This window comes from Arvicola amphibius, chromosome 8, assembly GCF_903992535.2.
Source record: "Arvicola amphibius chromosome 8, mArvAmp1.2, whole genome shotgun sequence".
Classification (NCBI taxonomy): domain Eukaryota; kingdom Metazoa; phylum Chordata; class Mammalia; order Rodentia; family Cricetidae; genus Arvicola; species Arvicola amphibius.
The window spans coordinates 70,142,750-70,169,087 of NC_052054.1; the positions used below are offsets into that span (position 1 = coordinate 70,142,750).

At 37.3% G+C, this 26,338-nt stretch overlaps 1 protein-coding gene across 4 annotated transcripts in view; it reads left to right on the forward strand.

The window, feature by feature from the left end:
- The window catches only part of LOC119820497 (probable alcohol sulfotransferase), a 31,316-nt gene extending 13,483 nt beyond the window's left edge, over positions 1-17,833 (forward strand). For 3 of the 4 annotated variants that reach the window (XM_038338884.1, XM_038338885.1, XM_038338886.1), the window contains 2 exons: positions 14,409-14,586; positions 17,646-17,833. In XM_038338884.1, coding sequence (XP_038194812.1) covers positions 14,409-14,586; positions 17,646-17,758 — 291 coding nt within the window. In that variant the 3' untranslated portion in view covers positions 17,759-17,833. Of the gene's footprint in view, positions 1-8,392; positions 9,086-14,408; positions 14,587-17,645 lie in introns of those variants that run through there. The other variant, XM_038338887.1, reaches the window with a different exon arrangement.
- Positions 17,834-26,338: the final 8,505 nt, after the last annotated feature.

The window sequence follows — 26,338 nt, forward strand, 5'->3', positions numbered from 1 at the left end:
TTAAAAAATTCCTTGGCAGTGTGTCACTTGACTGAAAACCCAGATCTGAGATGAAGAGTCTGTTTCAGGAATTCTAGATCATCTTTGCTTGTATGGTTGGTTTGAGGTCAGTGTTGGCTACAAGAGACATTGTTTTAAAAGACCATTAAGAAACAATACTCTTGTGTATTTTATGTTCTTTTAGTTAAAAATACTCCCTCTTGATGATGGAAGTTACAAAATAATCCCACTGGTTCAGGATTATGTATAATAAAGGGTTATTTATTTAGGGGTAGACTCACAGATCTCAGTCCTAGATCACAGTCCTCTGCACAAATGGGGAACATAAACTAAAGCTAGCAGCCAGAAATGAGAGTCCAAAGAGAAAGAGCCATTGCACTCTTTACAGCTGCATTTATAGTATAAGAGACCACACCCAACTGAGCTGGTATCTTAAAGGCTATTGGATGAAGGAGCTCCCATAGTACCTTCCCCTTTTGTTTAAATAAGAGTTCCAAACCCAATACAAAACTATGTACACTAGGAACAGATATCAATTATAAAGTTAGAATTATAACCAGCATAAACAATATTAAGCAAGGAATATATCCTAAAGTTTTAATAAACATTCTATCCTAAGGAGTCTAATATTATAGTAGAAATAGCTTGACTAGTTCATAAGAGAATGGTAATGATGACTATCTAGTCTTCAACCCCATTGAAGACTAGAGAAAGGAGATATTACTTGAGTAGGCAGGAAGTACAATGAAGCAGCTTCCAAAATGTACAGTAGATGATTGAGACAACTGGCTGCCTAGGCAATCACTCAGTCTCATTTGCAATGTTGAAGCAGTCAACTTTGGCTAAGGCCTAGAGTAACTGACAGACCATTTTCAGAAGCAGGAAAATTTTCAGAACTGTCTTACCCTGTCTTGGGAAGGTTTGGCAGCCTTTTTTTCTTGTATCCTCCTGGGTCAAGTCTGGACATTGTGCACTTTGTCAGTGATCAAGGCATGGGCAAAAAGCCGGTTGTGCCAAGAAGAAAACAAACTCCAAGTGGAGTGTCTTTGGTGCTCAATACTTTCTCAGGAATAGATCAATGCTGCAAAGAGCAATCATGTCTCACATCGACAGAATCCTAAATTATTTAAATGCCATGTAATACAGATCTTTGGAGTGGTTAAAGATTACCTATCTATGTGCATAGATACAATCTATCTCTATGTATTTAAAGAACCTGATTAGTTTAACTATATGTAGCATGCATGTATACAATCTGACAAAATAACTCTGCGTAGGTATACAAATATACAGATAAGTATACAGTTAAGCAGAAATCAGAGCATATTCAATATAACAAATAGAATTTGATCTTATATCAATATACAAAAATTTATACCGATGTAAATATTGTTGGGAAATAATAGCTCACAAGTATTCACTCTATTATTCACTATTATTATTATTATTATTAGTGTGAGTAAGTTCACACTAATCTACCTATCATCTAATTCAGTTTTCCCTCTTTATTTTTTCTGTTTTGTTTTGTTTTTTAGATATTTAGGGCTACATAATTTCCACCCTAACTCCCAATCCTATATTAATAATAATCTTCCCCAAAATGGTGTTCCTAACCCTAAGGACAAACTTTGTTGGGGAAAGGGGATGTCATCTAGAATTGCTTTGAGCTATCATGGGGACAATGTTCTTTCTATGAGATTCTGTAAAAGCAAAATGACAGTTAACTTTAAAATTACTGTTTTGTATAATGGCATAAGGTCTATGAGTATTCAGATATAGTTTTTTTTTAAGTTCTTATTTGGAGTTCTGACCAAAGAATTATAAGAAGGCTCACCATTTCTTCAGCTGGTCCCCAAAAACTGGTCTCATAGTAGTGCTATCAGCATCATGATGTCTTAATTAACCAGGTGGAGTCATTGTTGTGGGCACCATCTTCTACATGGAAGTTTCAAAAATAACTACAAGAAAATCTAGTGTTTATTGTTGAAAACTTAAAAATTATTCATATAGACATATATTCCATGAAAGATACAATATACACAAAATGGGCATGAAGAAAAGTAAAATATTTCCTTCGAATCTGTCTTCTTTTTGTCCCACACAAGATGGCTACTGACATGAGGCAAAAATTCTGAATTTTCCTTTTAACAACATGCTTGGATTTAGAGAAGGATAGTCATTGCCCAACTCCAAAGCCAGCTATATATTTTTTTATTTTTATTAAAAATTTCCCCCTCCTCCCATTTCCCTCCCCCTCCGCTAACTCCTCCTCCCCCTCCCTCTCCAGTCCAAAGAGCAGTCAGGGTTCCCTGCCCTGTGGGAAGTCCAAGGTCCTCTCCCCTCCATCCTGGTCTAGGAAAGGGAGAATCCAAACTGACTAGGCTTCCACAAAGCCAGTACATGCAGTAGAATCAAAACCCACTGCCATTGTCCTTGGCTTCTCAGTCAGCCCTCCTTGTCAGCCAAACTCAGAGAGTCCGGTTTGATCGCATGGTCCATCAGTCTCAGTCCAGCTGGCCTTGGTGAGCACCCATTAGATCAGCCCCACCATCTCAGTGGGTGAGTGCACCCCTCACGGTCCTGACTTCCTTGCTCATATTCTCCCTCCTTCTGCTCCTCATTTGGACCTTGGGAGCTCAGAGCAGTGCTCCAATGTGGGTCTCTGTCTCTATCTCCATCCATCACCAGATGAAGGTTCTAAGGTGATATGCAAGATATTCATCACTGTGGCTATAGGATAGGCCCAGTTCAGGCACTCTCTACTCAGCTGCACAAGAAACAAGCTGGGGACATCTCCTTGGACACCTGGGAACCCCTCTAGAGTCAAGTATCTTGCCAACCCTAAAATGGCTCCCTTAATTAAGGTATCTATTTCCTTGCTCCCATATCCACCCTTCCTTCATCTCAACCGTCCCATTCCCCCAAGCTCTCCTCAATCCTCCCCTTCTCCCTTCTCTCTCATCATCTCCCCTTCCTGCACCCTACCCCTACACCCATGATCCTAACTTTTCCCTAGCAATCTTGTCCACTTCCAATATCCAGGAGGATAAATATATGTTTTTCTTAAGTTCGCCTTATTATTTAGGTTCTCTAGGATCATGAACTATAGGCTCAATGTCCTTTTTTTATGGCTGGAATCCACTAATGAGTGATAACATACCATAATCATCTTTATGGGTCTGGGATATCTCACTCAGTAAAGTATTTTCTATTTCCATCCATTTGCATACAAAATTTAAGATGTCATTTTTTTACCACTAGTAGAACTCTAATGTGTATATGTGCCACACCTTCTTTTTCCATTCTTCCATTGAGGGGCACCTAGGTCGTTTCCAGGTTCTTGCTATTACAAATAGTGCTGCTATGAACATAGTTGAACAAATGTTTTAGGGATAAGATTGGGCTTCTCTTGGGTATATTCCCAAGAGCGGAATTTCTGGATCCTGAGGTAGGTTGACTCCCAATTTCCTGAGAAACTCCCACACTGATTTCTAAAGTGGTTGCACAAGTTTGCATTCCCACCAGCAATGAATGAGTGTTCCCCTTACTCCACATCCTCACTATCATTGGTGTTTTTAATTTTATCCATTCTGACAGGTGTAAGATGGTATCTCAAAGTTATTTTGATTTGCATTTCTCTGATTGCTAAGGAAGTTGAACATGACCTTAGATATATATATTGGCCATCTGAAATTCTTCTGTTGAGAATTCTCTGTTCAGTTTAGTACCCCATTTTTTATTTGGGTTAAATAGAATTTTAAAGTCTATTGTTTTTAGTTCATTATATATTTTGGAGATCAGACTTTGTTGCAGGGTTGGTGAAGATCTTCTCCCAGTCAGTAGGTTGTCTTTTTGTCTTAATGACAGTGTCCTTTGCTTTCCAGAGGTTCTCAGTTTTAGGAGGTCCCATTTATTCAAATTGCTCTTATTGTCTGTACTACTGGGGTTATATGTAGGAAGTGGTATCCTATGCCCATGTGTTGTAGTCTACTTCCCACTTTTTCTTCTATCAGGTTCAGTGTGGTCAGATTTATATTGATGTCTTTAATCCATTTGGACTTGAGTTTTGTGCATGGTGATAGATATGGATCTATTTACATTCTTCCACAGGTTGACATCCAGTTAGGCTAGCACCATTTGTTGAAGATGCTTTCTTTCTTCCACTGTATAATTTTAGCTCCTTTGTCGAAAATCAGGTGTTCATAGGTTTGTGAGTAAATATCCGGATCTTTGATTCAATTCTTTTGGTCAACATCTCTGTTTTTATGCCAATACCAAGCTGTTTCCATTACTGTAGCTCTGTAATAGAATTTGAAGTTAGGGATGGTAATGCCTCCGGAAGTTCCTTGTAGTGAGACTAGCAGGCCTGCTTTTCTTCCTGCCTGGCTCTTGAATGGCTAGCTTAAAACAGGAAATAACAACACACAAACTGTATTCATTTAAACACTGCGTACCCCATTAGTTTCAGGCTCTTATTAGTTAATTCTCACATCTTGCTTTAACCCATATGTAGTAATGTGTGTAGCACCATGAGGTGGTGTCTTACTGGGAAAGATTCAGCATGTCTGACCTGGTGGCTGGCTTCATGGCAACAGTCTCAGAGACAAGAGACATCTCATCTGTCTAACTTCCCTTCTTCCCAGCATTCTGTTCTGTCTACTCCACCTATCTAAATCCTGCCCTATCAAAAAGCCAAGGCAGTTTCTTTATTAACCAATGAGAGTCCTCCATCAGTTCCTTTATTGTATAGGATTGTTGCGGTTATCCTGGGTTTTTTGTGTTTCCACATAAAGTTGATTATTGTAATCTCAAGGTCTGTGAAGAATTTTGTTGGGATTTTCATGGGGATGGCATTGAATTTATAGATTGCTTTTGGTAGAATTGCCATTTTTACTATGTTGATCCTACCCATCCAAAAGCATGGAAAGTCCTTCCATTTTCTGATATCCTCTTCAGTTTCTTTCTTCAAAGCTTTAAAATTCTTGTCAAATAGATCTTTTAATTCCTTGTTTAGAGTTCCCTTTATGCTATTTGTGGCTATCGTGAAAGGTGAAGTTTCTCTGATTTCCCTCTCTGCTTCTCTATCCTTTGTGTATAGGAAGGCTACTGGTTTTTTGGAGTTGATCTTGTATCCTGCCACATCACTGAAGTTATTTATCAGCTGTAAGAGTTCTTTGGTAGAATTTTTGGGGTTACTAATGTACACAACATATAATCTGCAAATAATGAAAGTTTAACTTCTTCCTTTCCAATTAAAATCCCCTTGATCCCCTTATGTTCTTATATTGCTACTGCTAGAATTTCAAGCACTATACTGAAGAGGTATGGAGAGAGTGGACAACCTTGTCTTGTTCCTGATTTTAGTGGAATGGCTTTGAGTTTCCTTCCATTTAATTTGATGTTAGCTGTTGGCTTGTTGTATATTGCTTTTATTATATTTAGGTATGAACATTGTACCCAAAATCTCTCCAAGACCTTTATCATGAAGGGGTGTTGAATTTTGTCAAATGATTTTTCAGCATCTGATGAAATGGTCATATTCTTTTTATCTTTCAGTTTATTTATATGATGGATTACATTGATAGATTATCATATGTTGAACCAGCTCTGTATCTCTGGTATGTAACCCACTTGATCATAATGAATAATTTTTTGGATTTATTCTTAGATTCGGGTTACCAGTATTTTATTGAAAATTTTTGCATTGATGTTCATGAGTGAGATTGGTCTGTAATTCTCTTTCTTGGTTGAGTCTTTGTGCAGTTTTGGTATCAGGGTAACTATAGCTTCATAAAAGAAGTTTGGCATTGACTCTTCTGTTTCTATTTTGTGAAACACATTAAGGAGTATAGGTATTAGCTCTTGGAAGTCTTGGTAGAATTCTGCATTGAAACTATCTGGTCCTGTGCCTTTTTTGGTAGGGAGGTTTTTGATGACAACTTCTAATTCCCTGTGACTTATAGATCTATTTAAATTGTTCACCTGGTCTTGATTTAATCTTTCTATATGGTACGAAAAATGTCCATTTCTTTCACATTTTCCAATTTTGGGGCATATAGGCTTTTGCAATAAGGTCTAATGATTCTCAGAATTTCCTCTGTGTCTGTTGTTAGGTCCCCCTTTTCATTTGTGTTCTCTCTCTGCCATTTGATTAGTTTGGATAAGAGTTTGTCAATCTTGTTGATTTTCTCAAAGAACCAGTTTTTGTTTCATTGATTCTTTGGATTGTTTTCTGTGTTTCTATTTTGTTGATTTCAGCCCTCAGTTTGATTAGTTTCAGTCTTCTACTCCTCCTGGGTGAATCCACTTCTTTTTTTCTAGAGCTTTCATCTGTGCTTTTAAGTCTCCAATGTGAGTTTTCTCCTTTTTTTTTAATGTGGGCACTTAGAGCTATGAACTTTCCTCTTAGCACTGCTTTCATAGTGTCCCATAGATTTGGGTATGTTGTGACTTTATTTTTGTTGAATTCGAGGAAGACTTTAATTTATTTCTTTATTTCTTCCCTGACCCAAGGGTAGTTCAGTAATTTACTGTTTGGTTTCCATGAGTTTGTAGACTTTCTGGGGTAGAATTGTTAAAATTTTAACTTTATTCCATGGTGATCCGATAGTACACAGGTGGTTACTACAATTTCTTTGTATCTATGGATGTTTGCTTTGTTACTGAGTATGTGATAAATGTTTGAGATGGTTCCATTAGATGTTGAGAAGAAGTTATATTCTTTCCTATTTGGGTGGAATGTTCTATAGATGTCTGTTAAGTCCATTTGACTCATTACCTCTGTTAGTTCTCTTATTTCTCTGTTAGATTTCTGTCTGATTGACCTGTCCTTTGGTAAGAGAGGAGTGTTGAAGTCTCTTACTATTAGTGTGTGTGGTTTGATATCTGCCTTGAGTTCTGCTAATGTTTCATTCACATAAGTGGTTGCTTTTATATTAGGGGCATAGATATTCAGGTTTGAGACTTCATCCTAATGGATTGTTTCTGTTATGAGTATAAAGTGTCCATCTCCATCTCTTCTGATTGATTTTAATTTGAAGTTAAATTTGTTAGATATTAGTATAGCCACACCCACTTGTTTCTTAGGTCCATTTGATTGGAAAACCTTTTCCCAACCCTTTACTCTGAGGTAGTGTCTGTCTTTGAGGTTGAGGTGTGTTTCTTGTGAACAACAGAATGTTGGATCCTGTTTTCATAACCATTCTCTTAAGCTGTGCCTTTTTATAGGTGAATTGAGTCCATTGATATTAAGTGATATTGATGACCAGTGGTTGTTAACCCTGGGTTTTTTTGGTGGTAGTGTTTCTTTGTTTCCATTCTTTGAGTTGTACAGGTGGAGGGTTTTCAGATGCCTGGGTTATTATGTGTGTTGTTGGCTTCCTTGGTTTGTGGTTTTCCTTCTAGTACTTTCTGTAATACTGGGTTTGTGGCTATGTATTTTTTAAATCTGTTTTTTGTCCTGAAATATTTTGTTTTCTCCATCGATGGTGAAAGCAAGCTTTGCTCAGTATTGTAGTCTGGGCTTACATCCATGGTCTAATAGTTTGTGCAGCACATCTATCCAAGACATTCTGGCTTTCATGGTTTCCACTGAGAAGTCAGGTGTAATTCTGATAGGTTTCCCTTTATATGTATATGTTACTTGACCTTTTTCCTTTGTTGCTTTTAATATTCTTTCTTTATGTTTTGTGTTTTGAATATTATATGGCACAGGGATGGGTTTTTTTTTTTTTTGATCCAGTCTATTTGGTGTTCTGTATGCTTCTTGTACCTTCATAGGAATAGCCTTCTTTAGGTTGGGAAAGTTTTCTTCTATAATTTTGTTGAATACATTTTCTGGCCCTTTGGGCTGTAATTCTTCTCCTTCTTCTACCCCTATTATTCTCAGGTTTGGTCTTTTCATGGTGTCCCAGATTTCCTGGATGTTTTGTGTTAAGAATTTGTTGGATTTGCTGTTTTCTTTGATCAATGAGTTTATTTCCTCTATAGTATCTTCCGTGTCTAAATTCTTTCTTCTATCTTTTGTATTCCATTGGTTATACTTGTCTCTGTAGTTCCTGTTCATTTACCCAGATTTTCTGTTTCCTGCCATCTCTCACTTTGTGTTTTCTTCATTGCCTTCAATTCATTTTTCAAGTCCTGAACTGTTTCCATTACCTGTTTGAATGCTCTTCATGGTTTTCTTGGGTATCTTTGAGAGATTTATTCATTTCTTCTACCTTTTGTTTGTCTTCTTCATTTCTTTAAAGGAGGTTTTCACATCCTGTTTAAGGTCCTCTATTATTTTCATAATGGTACATTTAAAGTTGATTTCTTCTACTTCTACAATAGGGTGATCAGGTCTTTTTGTTGCATCATCCATGGATTCTGGTCTTGTCATGTTGTCTTTCAGGTTGTTGCAGAAATCCTTGCATTGTCACCTGCCCATCTCTTCCTTCAAATGAAGCCAGAAGAGTCTTGGCATCTTGGTCCAATCTTTGCTGTGACTGACTGTGTACTTTGGGAATTTTCTTGGTCTGGCCTCTCTTAGGGCCCCTCTGCACTGGAGCTGGTCATGCTGGTGGATCTAAGGACCCTGCAGATTGAAAGGAGTGTCCTCTGACTGGATCACCTCAGTGAAGAAGCAGGATATGTTCATGGGCCAAGGACCTCCCAGACAACAGGGCAGGCTTGGGGGAGGCAGGGTTGTGTGGAACAAAGAAGCCCCTGCAGCAGGAGTTGGAGGATCCCTGTGCTCCCTTCCCAGACTGTCCACCCAGGGATGGCACACACAAACCAGTCTGGATTGATCTCCTCAGCACAGGAACAGGGGTTCCTGGTAGTCCAAGGACCCCACAGACAAAAGGCAGTAGTTCTCTTTATAAGGTTAATTCTATCACTTTTGGGATAATTACTGTTAATTTCTCCCCAAAATTAGTATAATCTCTTTGCCACGGTTTATTGTCTTCCCATATTTTTTTAATTTCTACAATAGTAAAAGACACTATAATCTTTGTTGGTCAACTACTCCTGAACATGAAGACTGTCTTGAAGTGGGTAATAAATCCACTCCCATTACTTTAAATAAAATTAATGTTTTCCTTTCCTTTCTGGCATAAATGGCTGTTCAGCTGTTAACCTTTACCCTAGTCCTAGATTTTCATTCATTCATTCATTTGTTCATATTTTAAAAATATAACAAAATTAAACCCAATATGATGAAATAATATCATCATCTCACAGTTGTACAAGACAAACCAACAGAAAGAAAACAACACAAGAAAAGGCACAAGCAGAGATCCACATGTTCATACATTCAGGAAGCCCATAAAATCACTAAACTGGAGGTCTCAATATATAATCAGAGGATTGGTGCAGACTAGTATGGCAATATTCATGCTTCTCCAATCATGTGTTCATATGAGCTTTTCTCATGTTGATGTGGAGATCCTTGTTTTCTTGGTGTCCTCCCTCTTCAATTATTTTTTACACTATTTGTTCTTCTTCTTCTTTTTCTTCTCCTGCTTGTCCTCATCTTCCTCCTCCTCCTCCTCCTCCTCCTCCTCCTCCTCCTTCCCCTTCCTCTTCTTCTTCAGCATTCTTTGAGTGCCAAGGGAGGTATTTGGTGGAGATATCTCATGTAGGGATGATTGTTCAAAAATATCTCACTCTGTGCATTATCTGTTTGTCGATCTCTATATTTATTCTCAACTGTTTCAGGAGGCAGCTACTCTGATACTGTCTGAACAAGGCACTAATTTGAGCATGGCAGAATATCATTAGAAGTCGTTTTGTCACTAATGCTATTAAACCAGTATTAGTTTGTTTTACCCTTGGTCCCCCAGCTATCTATTCTCTGGTCACCAAAGCAGCATGAGGTAAGGGTTCCAGCTCAGGAACTGGGCCTTACATAAGACAAGTTATTTGTTGGTTACTCGCATCAGTTTTGTGCCCTAACATATCTTGCAGGTAGGACATCATTGTAGATCAAAGGATTTTTTTTTTTTTTGTTTTTCGAGACAGAGTTTCTCTGTAGCTTTGGAGCCTGTCCTGGAACTAGCTCTTGTAGACCAGGCTGGCCTCAAACTCACAGAGATCCATCTGCCTCTGCCTCCTGAGTGCTGGGATTAAAGGCGTGCACCACCACCACCCAGCTTAGATCAAAGGATTTGTGACTGGCTTCATATGTACATTTCTCTTTGGATAATGTGCAGAGTACCTTCCTGTAACAAAGATGTTGTAAAGTAGGGGTGGAAACTCACTGCATAGTCTCCAGCTCAGCATCTCAATATTCAATGAGTTAGGATGGTGTTGTCTTGAACAATAGGGACTTATTCTCAGTTTGTGGAATGCACCCTTGCTTAGGGGTTATCCCATGAGATCTCTTTGTCCAACTACTCAATTATATGTAACCCTATCTCAGTACTAGAAGCTTCTTTGGTGACAAGACATGGCCATTTGGGATACTATATTCCCCCATTGTTAGGTTATATTATTTAGATTGCCTTTAGATAGATAGATGGATAAATGATAGATAGATAGATAGATAGATAGATAGATAGATAGATAGATGATAGATAGATGATAGATAGATAGATAGATAGATAGATAGATAGATGATTGATAGATAGATAGATAGATGATAGATAGATAGATAGATAGATGATAGATAGATAGATAGATAGATAGATAGATAGATAGATAGATAGATAGATAGATAGATGATAGATAGATAGATAGATAGATAGATAGATAGATAGATGATTGATAGATAGATAGATAGATGATAGATAGATAGATAGATAGATAGATGATAGATAGATAGATAGATAGATAGATAGATAGATAGATAGATAGATAGATAGGTAGGTAGATAGATGATAGATAGATAGATAGATAGATAGATAGGTAGGTAGATAGATAGATAGATGATAGATAGATTGATAGATAGATAGATAGATAATAGATAGATAGATGATAGATAGATGATAGATGGATAATAGAGTTCCTACTCTAATAAGTTGCATCTGTTCCCTCAAATATCCCTTAATTTTAGCTGTCTCTCTCCACATTTACTCCATCAAGCCTCTCTGTTTTCCACTCCTCACTTGTTCCTCCCATTCCAGCCCTTACTCATTTATCCATTCATAATTTGTATTCTGTGTTTAGATTTTTTATCATATTCTAGAGTACTTTATTTCCCAATTCAATCTATTTGGTGTTCTGTACAATTCATTTACTTTGATAGAAATCCCCTTTATATTGCAGAAGCTTTCTTCTGAGTTTATTGAAAATATTTTCTGTACCATAAACCTTGTTTTTTATTCTTTTTCTTCCTCTCTTCCTATTATTAAACTTGATTTTTTCATAGTATCTCAGGTATCCTGATTATTTTGTGACAGGAGCTTTTAGGTTTAGCATTTTCTTTGACAAATGTATCCATTTCTTCATCTATGTTGTCTTCAATGCATAAGAGTCTCAAATCCATCTCACATATTCTGTTCATGAAGCTCACCTCTCAAGGTCCTGTTGAAGTTCCTAATTTTTTCTTTTTCAGATTTCCTTCACCTTCAGTTTTCTTGAATAATTCTATTTCCACCTTCAGGTCTTGAATAGTTTTATTCATTTCTTTCCAATATTTGTGTTTTGAAAGATTTCTTTATGGAATTTATTCATTTCTTGTTTTAAGGTCCTTTTCTTGCTCTATAGCTATATTGAAATCATCAGGGACTGCTGGAGTAGTGTTGCTGGCCTCCAGTGAAGACATACTCTCCAGGGTGATATTGATTATATTTTTAGGCTGTAATCTACGCTTCTGAAATTAGGGAAATTGTAATTCTAAGTGCTGAGATCTGGTCCTGTCTGTGTTGCATTGGTGCTTCTTCATTATTCTTTTGACCTGTTTGATACTTAGACAGTGTGGTGGCTATGTGTTGCCACTGGATATTCCAGGTAAAATGTGTTTCTGTATACAGGAAGCTGACACATATAATTGGGAATGGGCTAAGAGGGACAGAAGTAAGTCCACAAGAGGGAAGCAAGCAGTTTTCCACAGAATCTACTCAGTCACCTGGGAATGAGGCCACTGAGGATAATTCACAGCAGAAATTTTGATAAAAATCTGTGAATGAGACTGAGGTTTGGAATTGGAAGAATGGCAGGAGTAAGGAAGATCTGCAGTTATTCCACTTGCTTTCCTGTTAGAGTGGCATATGGGTTCTTGAAGAGTGTCTTCTGAATTTTAGGGCTCAGACAAAGCAATGAGTAGGGAGAAGGAACTTTGGAGTTTCAGATCTGTTTTATCCACTTGCAACAGTAGCATTTGTGGGAGGGATGCTGAACCAGGTATTCTACACAGAGCTGGGGATGAGACTAGGAGACTGGACTTAGTAACAAATGTGGAGGTGAAGATCTGCATTTAGCCAAACTGCTTCCCTGACCATCTTGTCCTGGGAGGACCCAGGGAATGCTTGGTGGAGGTGAAGTGAGGAACAATAAAATGAGTTGGGATTGGGATGTTAGGAGTGGTCTATGAGATCTACTAGAGATGTGAGTGGATAATGTAGATATTCCGATGCATAGTTGGGGGTAACATTGGGACATTGGTCTCAAAGTAATGAGGGATATGTGATGATCTGCAATTAATTTAACTCTTCCCTAGCCAGAGTCATTTGTGCATTCCCAAGACAGGCCTTCTGGATTTGTGTGTTGGGATAGTACTTTGAGATGGAGCAGTGAAGTTAGAAGAACATCTGTGAGATCAACTCTAGATAGGAGAAGCAGCCACAGATTTTTCTGTAGCAAAAGTGGGGATGAGCCTGGGGGATTGGATCCAGAAGGGCACAAGGCATTGTAAAATCTGCAGCCAGCCTACCTGCATCCCTGACAAAAGTCAGAAAAAGCAATTTTGAATGAAATATATAAAGGAGAAACAAAAACAGGAAAATTTGATCATTCAAAAAGAACTTAGTTCCTTAATGTTTTCTTTCAGGAACAGAAATTTTCTATTATGTAGCAACACCAAAGACTCCTTGCCTTTTAAAAATCTTTTACTTTCTCATTTATTATTTATTTTAAATAAATTTAATTAATTAATTAATTAAATTTATTATTATCCAGCTGCATCTGCTGCATGGTAGTGAAGTTTTCCATAAGTCTCCTGTTCAAAAACTTCAACATATTATTTTCTGTTATTGCCCTTATTATTGACCTTCCCATGAAATATTATGAATCTGTGAAAAATATGTAATAAAAGTTTGGCACCAATAATACCTTTAGAGTTCCATGAAAAAGGGCTAAATTCAAAGCAAAATATTAACTATTCCATGGTTCTGCCTTCTTATGACTGTCTTCTTTGATTAACAATTGGGACAGTGCAGATTTGTGATTCTAGCATATGGGTATCTGAAGCAAGAAGATTATGAATGTGATGGATATCTGAGTTATAGCGTGATAACCTAACTCAAAACAGAATAAAAACTCCCTGAAGCCAGGCAGTGGTGGCGCACGCCTTTAATCCCAGCATTTGGGAGGCAGAGGCAGGCAGATCTCTGAGTTCGAGGCCAGCCTGGTCTACAAGAGCTAGTTCCAGGACAGGCTCTAGAAACTACAGGGAAACCCTGTCTCGAAAAACCAAAAAAAAAAAAAAACTCCCTGAAATACACCCAAGTAATGAATATTGACATCATTCTTATGAAAGTGCTACAAAACTATATTATTCTCAGTTACCCATAGGAAACAGTATTACATGATTTAAACATTAACTTCTCTTAAAATCTTTGTGCACACTGCCTTCATTCCCATTTATCACTGTCTGAAAATATCTCTTTAAGTCTCTTTAAATGCTCAGGCATGTGGGGTATGGTGGTGCACACCTTTAGCACTTAGGAGGATAATTCAGGTGGTGGATCCCTTACCTATTTGAGCTTGAGATCAGTCCAGTCTCCGTATCAAGTTCCATCCCACCAAACAAGGCTGCATAGTGAGACCCTGTCTAAAAAAAATATCCCAGTGCATTTAGTGGGTGTGTTGGCATACATCTATAAACACAACTTTGCAGAATTGGAAACTGGAGGATCACATGTTCCAGGTCTTCATCTACTACAAAGTAAGTTTAAGAACAGTCTTGGTATGTGAGATCCTGTCTCTAGTATCCTCTCCTCCCTAAAATAAATCAGTCTCTGTATTTTAGATCCAGACATCACACACATTGCTAGCCCAATTCATTATAAAATGTTGTGTTCTGACTTCTGCCATCTGTAAATGTCCTGTTTCTTTCCTCAAATCTTTCAATGCTTTTTTTTTTTGTTTCATGGAGTCATTTCTTTCTCCATGCCCCATTTTCAGTATCCATCCACAGTTAACTTCTCTGCATCTCTTCTCTCAGATCTCTCTGTTAATTAGCATCTTTTTTGTTTCTTCTATTTTAGGACACAAGAGGAACTATAGAGAAGATCTGTGACTTCCTAGGAAAGAAATTAGATAAAGATGAGCTGGACCTGGTCCTCAAGTACAGTTCCTTCCAAGTCATGAAAGAAAATAAAATGTCCAATTTTAGCCTCGTCTCAGAAGATGTGGTTACTCATGGATTGCATCTCATGAGGAAAGGTGAAGAAAAATATATCTAGCTTCAGAATATGTCAGGATATGTGGAGAGCTTGTTGTTTCAATGAGACTATAAGAAAGTTGGAATTGTTTCAAAAGTCATTGCTCATTACAACATAGTTTCATACAGACCTTACAATGGAATCTTTCCATGTTGATGATGAGGGTTTCAGGAACTCTGGAAAAGAATTAACTTGTTCTGGGAGAGTATCTTGGCATTGCATATGTCCAGTACCCTCAATATGAAACAAAGTGTTGACATGTTGCAATGAGGCTCTGTAAGGCTCCCTGTATCTTAGAACTCAACTCTAAAGAATATGTCAATTCATGGGACCAAAGATATATTTGAGATAATAGACACTGAAATCACTTCCTTCAAAATGTTTTGAAAAAAATGTTGAATATGTCAAGATTGCTGACTTATAGCAGGCTGACTCTAGGCCCCATAAAGACAATGCAAATTATTCACCACTGCTACAATATGATGGTATTTTCCAACTTTGAATTGTTTCACACTCAGGACTACTCAGTTGGTTCTGAAATGTCTCTCCTGGAATACTAATATCCATCTTCTCTATGTCTGTGCTACCTCTCTATGATGGGAAGAGATTGTGGGCATGGTTTCATTGCTGTCAAATTTAGAGTACTTTGCCAGAGTGAGTAACACCTGGAATCTCACCTATACCTTACTAGCAAATAATAGATGAAATTGGACTCTGTTGAAGAAGGAATGAGTCAGATATCAGGTCTCTGGAGATGAGTAAAGAACTTGGGCATAGAAGCAAGAAGCAGAGAATAATGGATTTCATTTTCTTCTACCAATAATTTAGATGCTTCAGCGTTAACCTTCAAGCTTCCTCCATCATAGAGTGGTGGAGGATGAGACTAAAATAGGATTTTAGCTTATTCTCTTTCAAAATATAGTATGGCTCATGTATCATATGTCTCCGGAAGATATATTTATATTTATTTACATACACATATATGTGTGTGTGATTGTATTTGTGTATATGTGTGTGTTTGTGTATGAATGTCTAAGACATTAATCTTAGACAGAGACAGAAAAAGACCTAGGGAGAAGCCCACTATCTACAGGCTATAAGAAAGGCCAGGGGACAGTCTGAACAAAAATATTTTTGTGAGACCTACAGCTACCAGAACTATTAAGAATTTTCTTACCAACAAGAGTTAAGCCATCATACAGTAGGGTAATCTTGTCCCCTGATACACCAGAGCTTGAAGAGATTATTAGAAAAAGAAGTATTTACTTGTAAGGTGCATGAGATATTGACATATTTTAACTTAGAACATCATGTGTATACCTTCAAAGACATGCTTTTCTTAACTTGACTCATTCATATTGAATTTACTGAAGTTCTGTTATGTCAGCATCTATTCTGATTTATTAAAAGCCAGGTGTGCTGTGGGAAACAATAAAATAACTTTTTCTAAAAGTGATGATAACAATGAAGCTGAGAGTAGAAAAGGATACTTATAAGCTCCCACCATAACAGATGGCAGTGTTATATTCATATAAAATAGTGGTATATTGTTTGAATATGGTAAATCAATAATTACCATTTAATTATGAATTCTTCATATATTCTTTAATAAATACTACTAGAGGTTTAAAATTAACTTACTTGATTCTTCCAGAAAATAACATAATGATCTGGAGATATGACTCAGAGGTTAAGAACAATTATTGTTCTTCCAGAGGTCCTGAGTTCAATTCCTTGCAACCATGGGTAGTAAGGTCTGGTGACCTCTTCTGGTTTGCACAGATACATGCATGCAGAATGATATATACATAATTAACTAACAAATATTTAATAAAAAATGTAATATGATAAGGAAAAGGCTGACCTCTAAGGCTAATCTTTTTTGCTTCACTTGAATTCATCAATATCATGCTGGGCAAAATCTCAGGGACTAATTTTTCTATATTAGCAAAATGGAACAATGCCAATACCTTCTTCACTAATTCAGGAATGCTTTCAACAAACCCATGTTGAGTATGTTCCCTTTGTCTGATGTGCTGGATTAAATGAAAACTTTTACAATTTAAGAATTATTTTACATTTTAAATATATTAGATTATTTGTATATATGCAAAATAGAAATGAGTAGAGCATGCCAAAGCATCCCAACTATAAAATAAAATACAGCCATAGTAGGGGATTCAGAGTTCTGCTTGGAAGAAAGGAAGAGATAATTACAGTGGCATTAATAAGAAAACAAAAAAACAATGGAAAAGAATATGGAAAATATGAGTACTCCAGTGTGAAAGTACACACTATGCAGTATGAATGGTTGGACAATTTAACATTACAACTAGAGAAATATTATGATGCAGTTATCAAAACCAAAGTATTGTAGAAAGGACAGAGTATAAAATAATGTAGATGTTCATAAATTACCAAACACCATACCGATTGAAAACAGGAGTCCTGGGACATTCACTGCTGACTTTTTCTGGGTTTCCTGCATCTTTACTGTCATGTAGTTCACAACTGTGTGTATCTTCAGCTCCAAGAGATACACTGCCTCTAACTTCTGAAGGCACCTGCTTTCATGTGTACCTATACACATAATTAAAATTAATTTTAAAAGATGTTTTAAAAGTTGCTTGCATGCTTTTCAGAACTTCTATAAGTAAACACTAAAATGTAGAAAGAACAACTGAAATCAGCTCGAATAATTAAGATAAGAAACTCTGTTGGGATAAACAGTTTGGTGCAATCAGATATAGTGGGGAGCAGAAATAATCTGGCCATCTAGAGATTTAGCTAGTGTTGATGCTATTAGATTTTGTAGTTGACAGGATGGGAAAGAATAAGGTAGGTCAATATTTCCACAGAGGTAGAAGTCTGTTTGCATATTATTGCAAGGCATAAGAAGGATGATCTAGGGAGTCACTGGTAGTTTCACTTTATATACTGTTTGTTCCCTGTTAAGTATGTGAAGGGAGGATTGAGAGATATGTTAATCATTTTAAGTTAAGGAGTGATAGTGTTAAGATCATCATTAACCCATCTTTGTGTCTGCTTCATATTTTCCAGGCACGACTGGAGACTGGAAGAATCATTTTACTGTAGCCCAAGCTGAAGCCTTTGATAAAGTATTCCAGGAGAAAATGATTGGTTTCCCACCAGAACTGTTCCAATGGCAATAAATTCTTAAAACTTTTAAATCATGTATTTGTACTGTGAATGACTGGGTGTGATCAAAAATAAATTCTATAATTAAATTGTGTAGTTCTTTAATAATTAGTAGTAGCAGTAGTGATAATGGTAGTAGGAGTGGAATAGTGCTAGTTTTATTGTGTGTGTGTGTGTGTGTTTACACATTTCTGTGTGTAGTGCCTTCAGAGGCCAGAAGAGTGCATTGATTCTCATGGAATTGTGATGTTGGTGGGTCATCTGTCTATGTGTTACTTTCATTAGTTAATGAAGATATAGAAGGAGCAGCAAGGCTGTGTCCCACCACCCAACTAGCTTTATAGCCGAAATAATTTCACGGAAACTGTATTTTTTTAAATACCGCCTGGCCCATTAGTTTTAGCCTCTTATTGGCTAACTCTCACATTTTGACTAACCCATATTTAGTAATCTATATAGCACCACAAGAGGTGGCTTACCAGGAGAGATCTTAACCTGCGTCCATCTCGGAGAGGAGAGGCATGGCAACTCACTATGGCAACTACCCTGAAGTGTCTCCCCAACTCTGTCTCCTTTCTCCCACAATTCTGTTCTGTCTACTCCGCCTACCTAATTTTCTGTCTCTTAAAGGGCCAAGGCAGTTTCTTTATTAATATTGAAAGTAACACATAGACACTCCTCCATCATTTCCCCTTTTTCTGTTTAAACAAAAAAGAAAGGCTTTAACATTAACATAGTAAAATTAAATGTAACAAAACAGTTATCAAACAAGAATTATAGTTACAATATTTAGATCTATTTTATCTTTTATCATAACTAAGGAAAGCTATAACTATTTATTTTTAAACTCCATCAAAGACTCTAGAAGGATATAATACTACCTAAGTAAACAAGAAATATGTAACTTTTAAACTCTAGAAATGACAGAGACAACTCGCTGCCTGGACAGTCACCCAAAGTTCCTCTGTACTGTTGGGGCATCCATCTTTGGCCTTCAGGCCCATAGTGTCCAGCAGACATTTCCATGAAGCAGGAAATTCAAAAGACAGTTTATTCACTTTTTGTTGTGTCCTGTAGAACATTTTGCAGACTCTTTCACGAATCAGGAACCCCAAAAGACCATCTCACCTTTAGGCAAGTTTAGCAGTCCTCTCTCTGTGGGTTTTTTGTGTCCAGTTTATGCAACAGTCCAGGCAAGAGCAGTTTCTTACCCAAATGGCTAACAAACTCCATAAGTAGCCTCTTCGATGCCCATCTTCCTCTTGAAGTAGATTAGTGCTACCAGGAGCAGACTGTCTCATTGTCATGAAAAACCCTAAGTTATTAAAAATCTTAAATGTCATATTTTGTAGCCTTTGAAAGATATGAAGAATGTCTATTTAACTAAAATATATCTCTATATATCTAGAAAATCTAACTAACATGACTATAACTTGACTATTATTGATGATTATCCATTAACAACCTATATTTCCTAATTATACATTACATTTTAAAATGAACTACACAATCACAATAGCTTAATCAAGATCAGAAATACATATACATATAACAAAATTGACCTTAAAATCCATACCAATGCAAATTATTCATATCTATATCATTTCCCCCTTTAAATGTAAAAGAACATTTATAAACAATATTTGGGAATATGGCACGTCCAGGCAAACAGCAAAAAGCTATGTTAAACTCTCTCTCTCCTTTATTTAAAGCCCTCTCAGGTTTTTAAGTGGATTTAGTCACCACGTTGGAACGCCAATCTGTAGATGGGATGGCGGGCTGTGTCCCACCACCAGGCTAGCTTTACCCAAAATAATTACACGGAAACTGTATTTTTTTAAATACCGCCTGGCCCATTAGTTTAACCACTTATTGGCTAACTCTCACATTTTGACTAACCCATATTTAGTAATCTATATAGCACCATGAGGGGTAGCTTACCAGGAGAGATCTTAACCTGCATCCATCTCAGAGAGGAGAGGCAAGGTGGCTCACTATGGCAACTGTCCTAAAGTGTCTCCCCAACTCTGTTTCCTTTCTCCCACAATTCTGTTCTGTCTACTCCGCCTACCTAATTTTCTGTCTCTTAAAGGGCCAAGACAGCTTCTTTATTAATAATAAAAATAACACATAGACACTCCTCCATCATAAAGAAACTGCCTTGGAGAAGATCCAAAAGAGGGGTGAGTGTGTTCTTGACTGGCAGCAGAAGATCCATTCTGCCCCGGAAATGGAACACAAACATTCCTCAACCCCCTAATCTTTCTGGTTATTCTGTAGGGACTCCCCTCCCCGGCTACTGCCTCTCTCTTCCTATCCTATCCCAGCTTCCGCCCAGGCATCACTTCTCTTCTTCCAGGACATAAGACCCCCCGGCTTAGCCTGTATTGGTGCTGGGACTGACTGGGTGGTGAGTGCAACCGGGAGAGAGTTCCTTTGTCTCACTAAGCCTGCAGGCACCAAACTAGGCCTTTTGTCTGTGAGGTCCCTGGACAGCAAGGGGACCTGATTGTGTACCAGAAGATCCATCCAAGAGCATTTGAAGAAAGAAATGGGCAAGCTCCAATGCAAAAATTCCTCCAATATTCTAAAAAACAACATAGTAACACCAGAACCCAGTGAACATACAACAGGAAGACTTGAACACCCTTATCCAGAAGAAGTAGAAAAAACTGACATTATGAAAGCAATAGAGTCCTTTAATCAGAAAGTGAAAAACTCCATTAAAGAAATGGATGAGAATAACAAAAAGTTTGAAGAATTGAGTAAATCCATAAAAGATATCCTAGGAATCCAAGAAAAAAAAACAATCAAACAGATAATGAAAACAGTGCAAGACTTGAAAACTGAAATGAAGGCAATGAAGAAAACACAAACTGAGGGCCGGCTGGATATGGAAAACCTAGGTAAATGAACAGAGATGACAGAGACAAGCATAACCAACAGACTATAAGAGATAGAAAAATCTCAGATGCTGAAGATACCATAGAGAAAATAAATGCACTGATCAAAGAAAACAGCAAATCCAACAAATTCTCATCACAAAACATTCAGGAAATCTGGGACACAATAAAAAGACCAAACCTAAGAATAATAGGAATAGAAGGATAATTACAGCTCAAAGGCCCAGAAAATATATTCAACAAAGTTATAGAAGAAAACTTTCCCAAAATAAAGAAAGATATTCCTATGAAGGGATACAGAACACTGAACAGACTGGATCAAAAAAAAAAAAAACACTCGCCATATAATAATCAAAACACAAAACATACAGAATAAAGAAAGAATATTAAGAGCTGCAAAGGAAAAAAGTCAAGTAACTTATAATGGTAAACCGAACAAACTTACACATGACTTCTCTATGAAAACCAGAAGGTCTTGGATAGATGTGCCACAGAAACTAAGAGACCATGGATGCAAGCCCATACTGCTATACCCAGCCAAGCTTTTGTTCACCATCAATGGAGAAAACAAAATATTATAAAATAAAAAGAAATTTAAACAATACTTAGCCACAAATCCAGCTTTACAGAAAGTAATAGAAGGAAAATCACAAACCAAGGAATCCAACAATGCCCACAATAACTCAGACATCTAGCGACCATTCACCAGCACAAATCAAAGAAGGGAAACACAAACTCTACCACCAAAAAAGAAAAAAGAATAACCAGAGTTAACAACCACTGGTCATTAATATCACTTAATATCAATGGACTCAATTCACCTATAAAAAGGCACAGAATAAGAGATCTGATACAAAAACAGGATCCAACATTCTGCTGTTTACAAGAAACACACCTCAACCTCAAAGACAGACACTACCTCAGAGTAAAGGGTTGGGAAAAGGTTTTCCAATCAAATGGACCTAAGAAAAAAGTGGGTGTGGCTATACTAATATCTAACAAAATTGACTTCAAACTAAAATCAATCAGAAGTGATGGAGAGGGACACTTTATACTCATAACAGAAACAATCCATTAGGATGAAGTCTTAATCCTGAATATCTATGCCCCTAATATAAAAGCACCCGCTTATGTGAAAGAAATATTACTAGAACTCAAGGCAGATATCAAACCCCACACACTAATAGTAAGAGACTTCAACATTACTCTCTCACAAATGGACAGGACAATCAGACAGAAACCTAACAGAGAAATAAGAGAATTAATGGAGGTAATGAATCAAATGGACTTAACAGACATCTATAAAACATTCCACCCAAATAGGAAAGAATATACCTTCTTCTCTGCAGCTCATGGAACTTTCTTGAAAATTGATCACATATTTGGTAATAAAGATAACTTCCACAGATACAAAAAATATTAGTAACCACCTGTGTACTATCGGATCACCATGGAATAAACTTAGAATTTAACAATAATTATACCCCCCAAAAGCCTACAAATTCATGGAAGCTGAACTGTCAACTACTGAAGCACCCCTGGGTCAGGAAAGAAATAAAGAAATAAATTAAAGTCTTCCTTGAAATCAACGAAAATAAAGATACAACATACCCAAACCTATGGGACACTATGAAAGTGGTGCTAAGAGGAAAGTTCATAGCTCTAAGTACACACATTAAAAAAAAACAGAGAAAGCTCACATTGGAGACTTAACAGCACAGCTGAAAGCTCTAGAAAAAAATAAGTGGACTCACCCAGGAGGAGTAGAAGACTGAAAATAATCAAACTGAGGGCTGAAATCAACAAAATAGAAACACAGAAAACAATCCAAAAAATCAATGAAACAAAGAGCTGGTTCTTTGAGAAAGGCAAGAAGATTGACAAACCTTTATCCAAACTAATCAAAACGTGGAGAGAGAACATGCAAATTAACAAGATCACAAATAAAAAGGAGGACATAACAACAGACACTGAGGAAATCCAGAGAATCATTAGGTCTTACTACAGAAGCTTATATGCCACAAAGATGGAAAATGTAAAAGAAATGGAGTTGTTTTTGGATAAGTACCATTTACCAAGATTAAATCAAGACCAGGTGAACAATTTAAATAGACCTATAGGTTGTGCAGAAATAGAAGCTGTCATAAAAAACCTCCCAACCAAAAAAAGCCCAGAACCTGATGGTTTTAAGGCAGATTTTTATCAGAACTTCCAAGAAGAGCTGATACATATACTCCTTAATGTGTTTCACATAATAGAAATAGAAGAGTCATTGCCAAACTCTTTTTATGAAGCTACAGTTAGGATGATTCGAAAACCACACAAAGACCCAACCAAAAAAGAGAAGTACAGAACAATCTGTATTCAGACCAATCATGAACATTGATGCAAAAATTCTCAATAAAATTCTGGCAAACAGAATCCAAGAACACATTTAAAAAATTATAAATTATGATCAATTAGGATTCATCCCAGAGATGCAGGGCTGGTTCAACATATGAAAATCTACCAATGTAATGTCATTGATCTCAGGATTTGGTAAAATGATTTATACTAATCTGTATTAGTTTCAGACCAGTGTAGTCCATATACTCAACATTTTTCTTTTGAAAGAATGTTGAAAGTCTTTCAAAAACAATCTAAATATTAAGTATTCTTATGTTATATTTTAATTAAATAAAAGTAAACTATATTTTCTGCCAACTTTTTTTTGCTTTTAATTGAGCTATTTTTTCACCTCCTACCTTCCTTTCCCTTTCCTCTCCTATCATCCCCCATGGTCCCCATGCTCCCAATCTACTTAGGATGAATGTCTTTTTCTTCTTCCCATGTAGTATAGATCTATGTATGTGTCTCTTAGTGTCCTCATTGTTATCTAGGTTCTCTGGGATTGTGAGTCTTAAGATTACCTTTTTTGTGCTTTATATCTAAATGCCACTTATGAGGAAGTACATATGATATTTGTCTTTCTGGGTCTGGGTTGGCTCACTCAATATGATGTTTTCTAGATCCATAAATTTGCTTGCAAATTTCAAGATGTCTTTATTTTTTCTGCTGTGTAGTACTCCATTGTATAAATGTACCACATTTCTTCCTTATCCATTCTTACACTGAGGGGCATTTAGGATGTTTCCAGGTTCTGGCTATGACAAAGCTGCTATAAACATAGTTGAGCACATGTCCTTGTGGCACGATTGATCATCCTTTGGACATATACCCAAAAGTAGTAATTTTGGGTCTTTATCTAAGTTGTTAACTAATTTTCTTAGAAATCACCATGCTGATATGCAAAGGGAATGTTCCAGTCTTCACTCCCACCAGCAATGGAGGAGTGTTCCTTTACCCCACATCCTCTCCAGCATGAGCTCTCATCAGTATTTTTCCTTGGCCATTCTTACATGTGTAGGATGGACTCTCAGAGTTGTTTGGATTTGCATTTCACTGTTGGCTAAGGATGTCGAGCATTTCCTTAAATGTCTTTCAGCCATTTTAGATTTCTCTGTTGAGAGTTATCTGTTTAGCTCTGTACCTTTTATTTAAACAGTAAACAAAAATCAAGCAAAAGAAGGGGAAAGTCAGAAATTAGGATTGGGAAAACAGCCAACAGTTAAGAAAACATGTTCTTGCAGAGGACCCAGGTTTGATTACCAGCACTCACGTCATAGCTCATAAAAAACTGTCAAACCAATCCAGGGGATCCAATAATCTATTATGACATATATATGACCTAGACTCTAATAGATATAAAATAACAAATGTAAAGCTAATAGGACAAATAAGAAAACTCCAAGTTCTGAGGGGCACACCACCACACACCTGAGGAACCCCAGGGTCACACCAGGGGGAACTCTGAGCAACATTGCCTCAGGAAATTCCCCATGCCCAGTCACTCCACTGCTGTTCTTAGACACCTGCTTCCCTTGTCACCAAAGGTCAAGATGCTATTTCAGTGCCCACATCCAGAATGGTGGAATCTGGTGCTTTGAAAAAGGGTGCGGGGACTAACCCAAGGGCATAGTCTGGGGACCTTAAGGATATCAGGATATAGAAGGCACAGACCCCCTTCCTACCTTCAGAAGAGTCCAAGGTTCATCATTCATGGTCTGCAAAGCCATTTCTTCCTTGTACCCTTTAAGCCTTTCCAAGATCAAGAGCTCCTAGAAGTGGTACAGAGGTACAAAAGCTCTGTGGAGTCGGGATATATGGCAGTGTCTGTAGATATGTTAGAGACTTAGAGTCTCTTTGAGCCCAGAACGTGCCTGAAGCTGCAGATGGAGTTATGATGGGGTCATGGGCTACATCTGTGGTTTTCTCTGAGGCTGAAGCTTCCATGTAGACTGAGTCTGTGTCAGCTGCAGCTCAGAGAACTTTGGGCATGGCCAGCTCTCCTCACCAATATACCTGAGTCACACACCAACCCATCCTCAGGCCTGATAAAGATTGGGTTCCCAAGGCTGAGAAGATACTTTACATATAAATGACTTCAGGTAGGTAGCCTGGTCTACCTACAGAGTTCCAGGAAAGCAAGAGATACAAAAAGAAACCTACGAATAAAAGAAAGAACCTAAATAGATTTTCTTTTTAAAATTTAAAAGAGTATAAAACTAAAGAGAAATTCTCAAAAAATAGAACACAAATGCCTATGCAACTATTTTGGACCCTGTTAAACAAGCTGGGTGTGCTGGCTTACTACTTTAATCCTAATGCTCAGGAGGTAGAGACAGGAGGGTATTTGTGAATGTTAACCCAGTCTGATCTACACAAAGATCTCCAGGACAGCCAGGTCTATTTGTACAGAGACCTTATCTTGAACAACAACAAACAGCAGGTTGGGGAGTTGTGGCATACAACTTTAACCACAATAATCTTAGCACTCAACAGGATTTCATGTCCAGCCTGGGTTGGTCTGGTTTACAAGCTAGACAAGGATACACACAGAAATTCTATTTCGATATACATTTATTGTCTTACCAAGTCAGAGTGATCAAGATCAATAAAACAAGGACAAGTTATACTGGTGAAGATATGGACAAAGAACAACACTTATTTATTGCTGATGGGACTGAAAAATAGTACTGCCACTATAGAAACAATGTGGACATCACACAAAAGTTGACAAAACAGGGCTTGGGGTACAGAACTGGAATGCTGGCGACTCTGGTCTGAGGCAGCTGGACTGCAATTCAAACCTGTCTGAGTATGTTAGTGAGACCCTCTGTTAAAATAATAAGTAGAAGGGCAGAGTTGACCACAGCAAGTGGTTCTTATAATAAAGGAATTTCCCAGAAAGGCAGGTATCCTGTGATCCATCACAGGGACTAAGAGGGTGGGAGTTGAAAATACAAAAGCAACTACATCATTTCCTCTGCCATGTAGATGCCTGTAGTGAGCTATATGACTCTTGACAGACACACACAAACCCAATTTAAAGATGAAAGCTAGGATCTACTTCAGTAGTGGGTTGCTTCATAGCATTTATTGAGTAGATACATGATTTTATGCTATGTGATTGGATATTGTGCTGGCATATAAGTGTATGAAGTGTATGCAGTGTCTCTAGAATTAGAGGTACCCCTGAGAGTGAGCTCCCATGTGGTATGAATCCACTGTCACCTGAAATACATAGTAATAAAAGGGAACCTTTTATTTTCTAATGTACTGTGTATTTTGGGCTATGACAGTGATCTCACA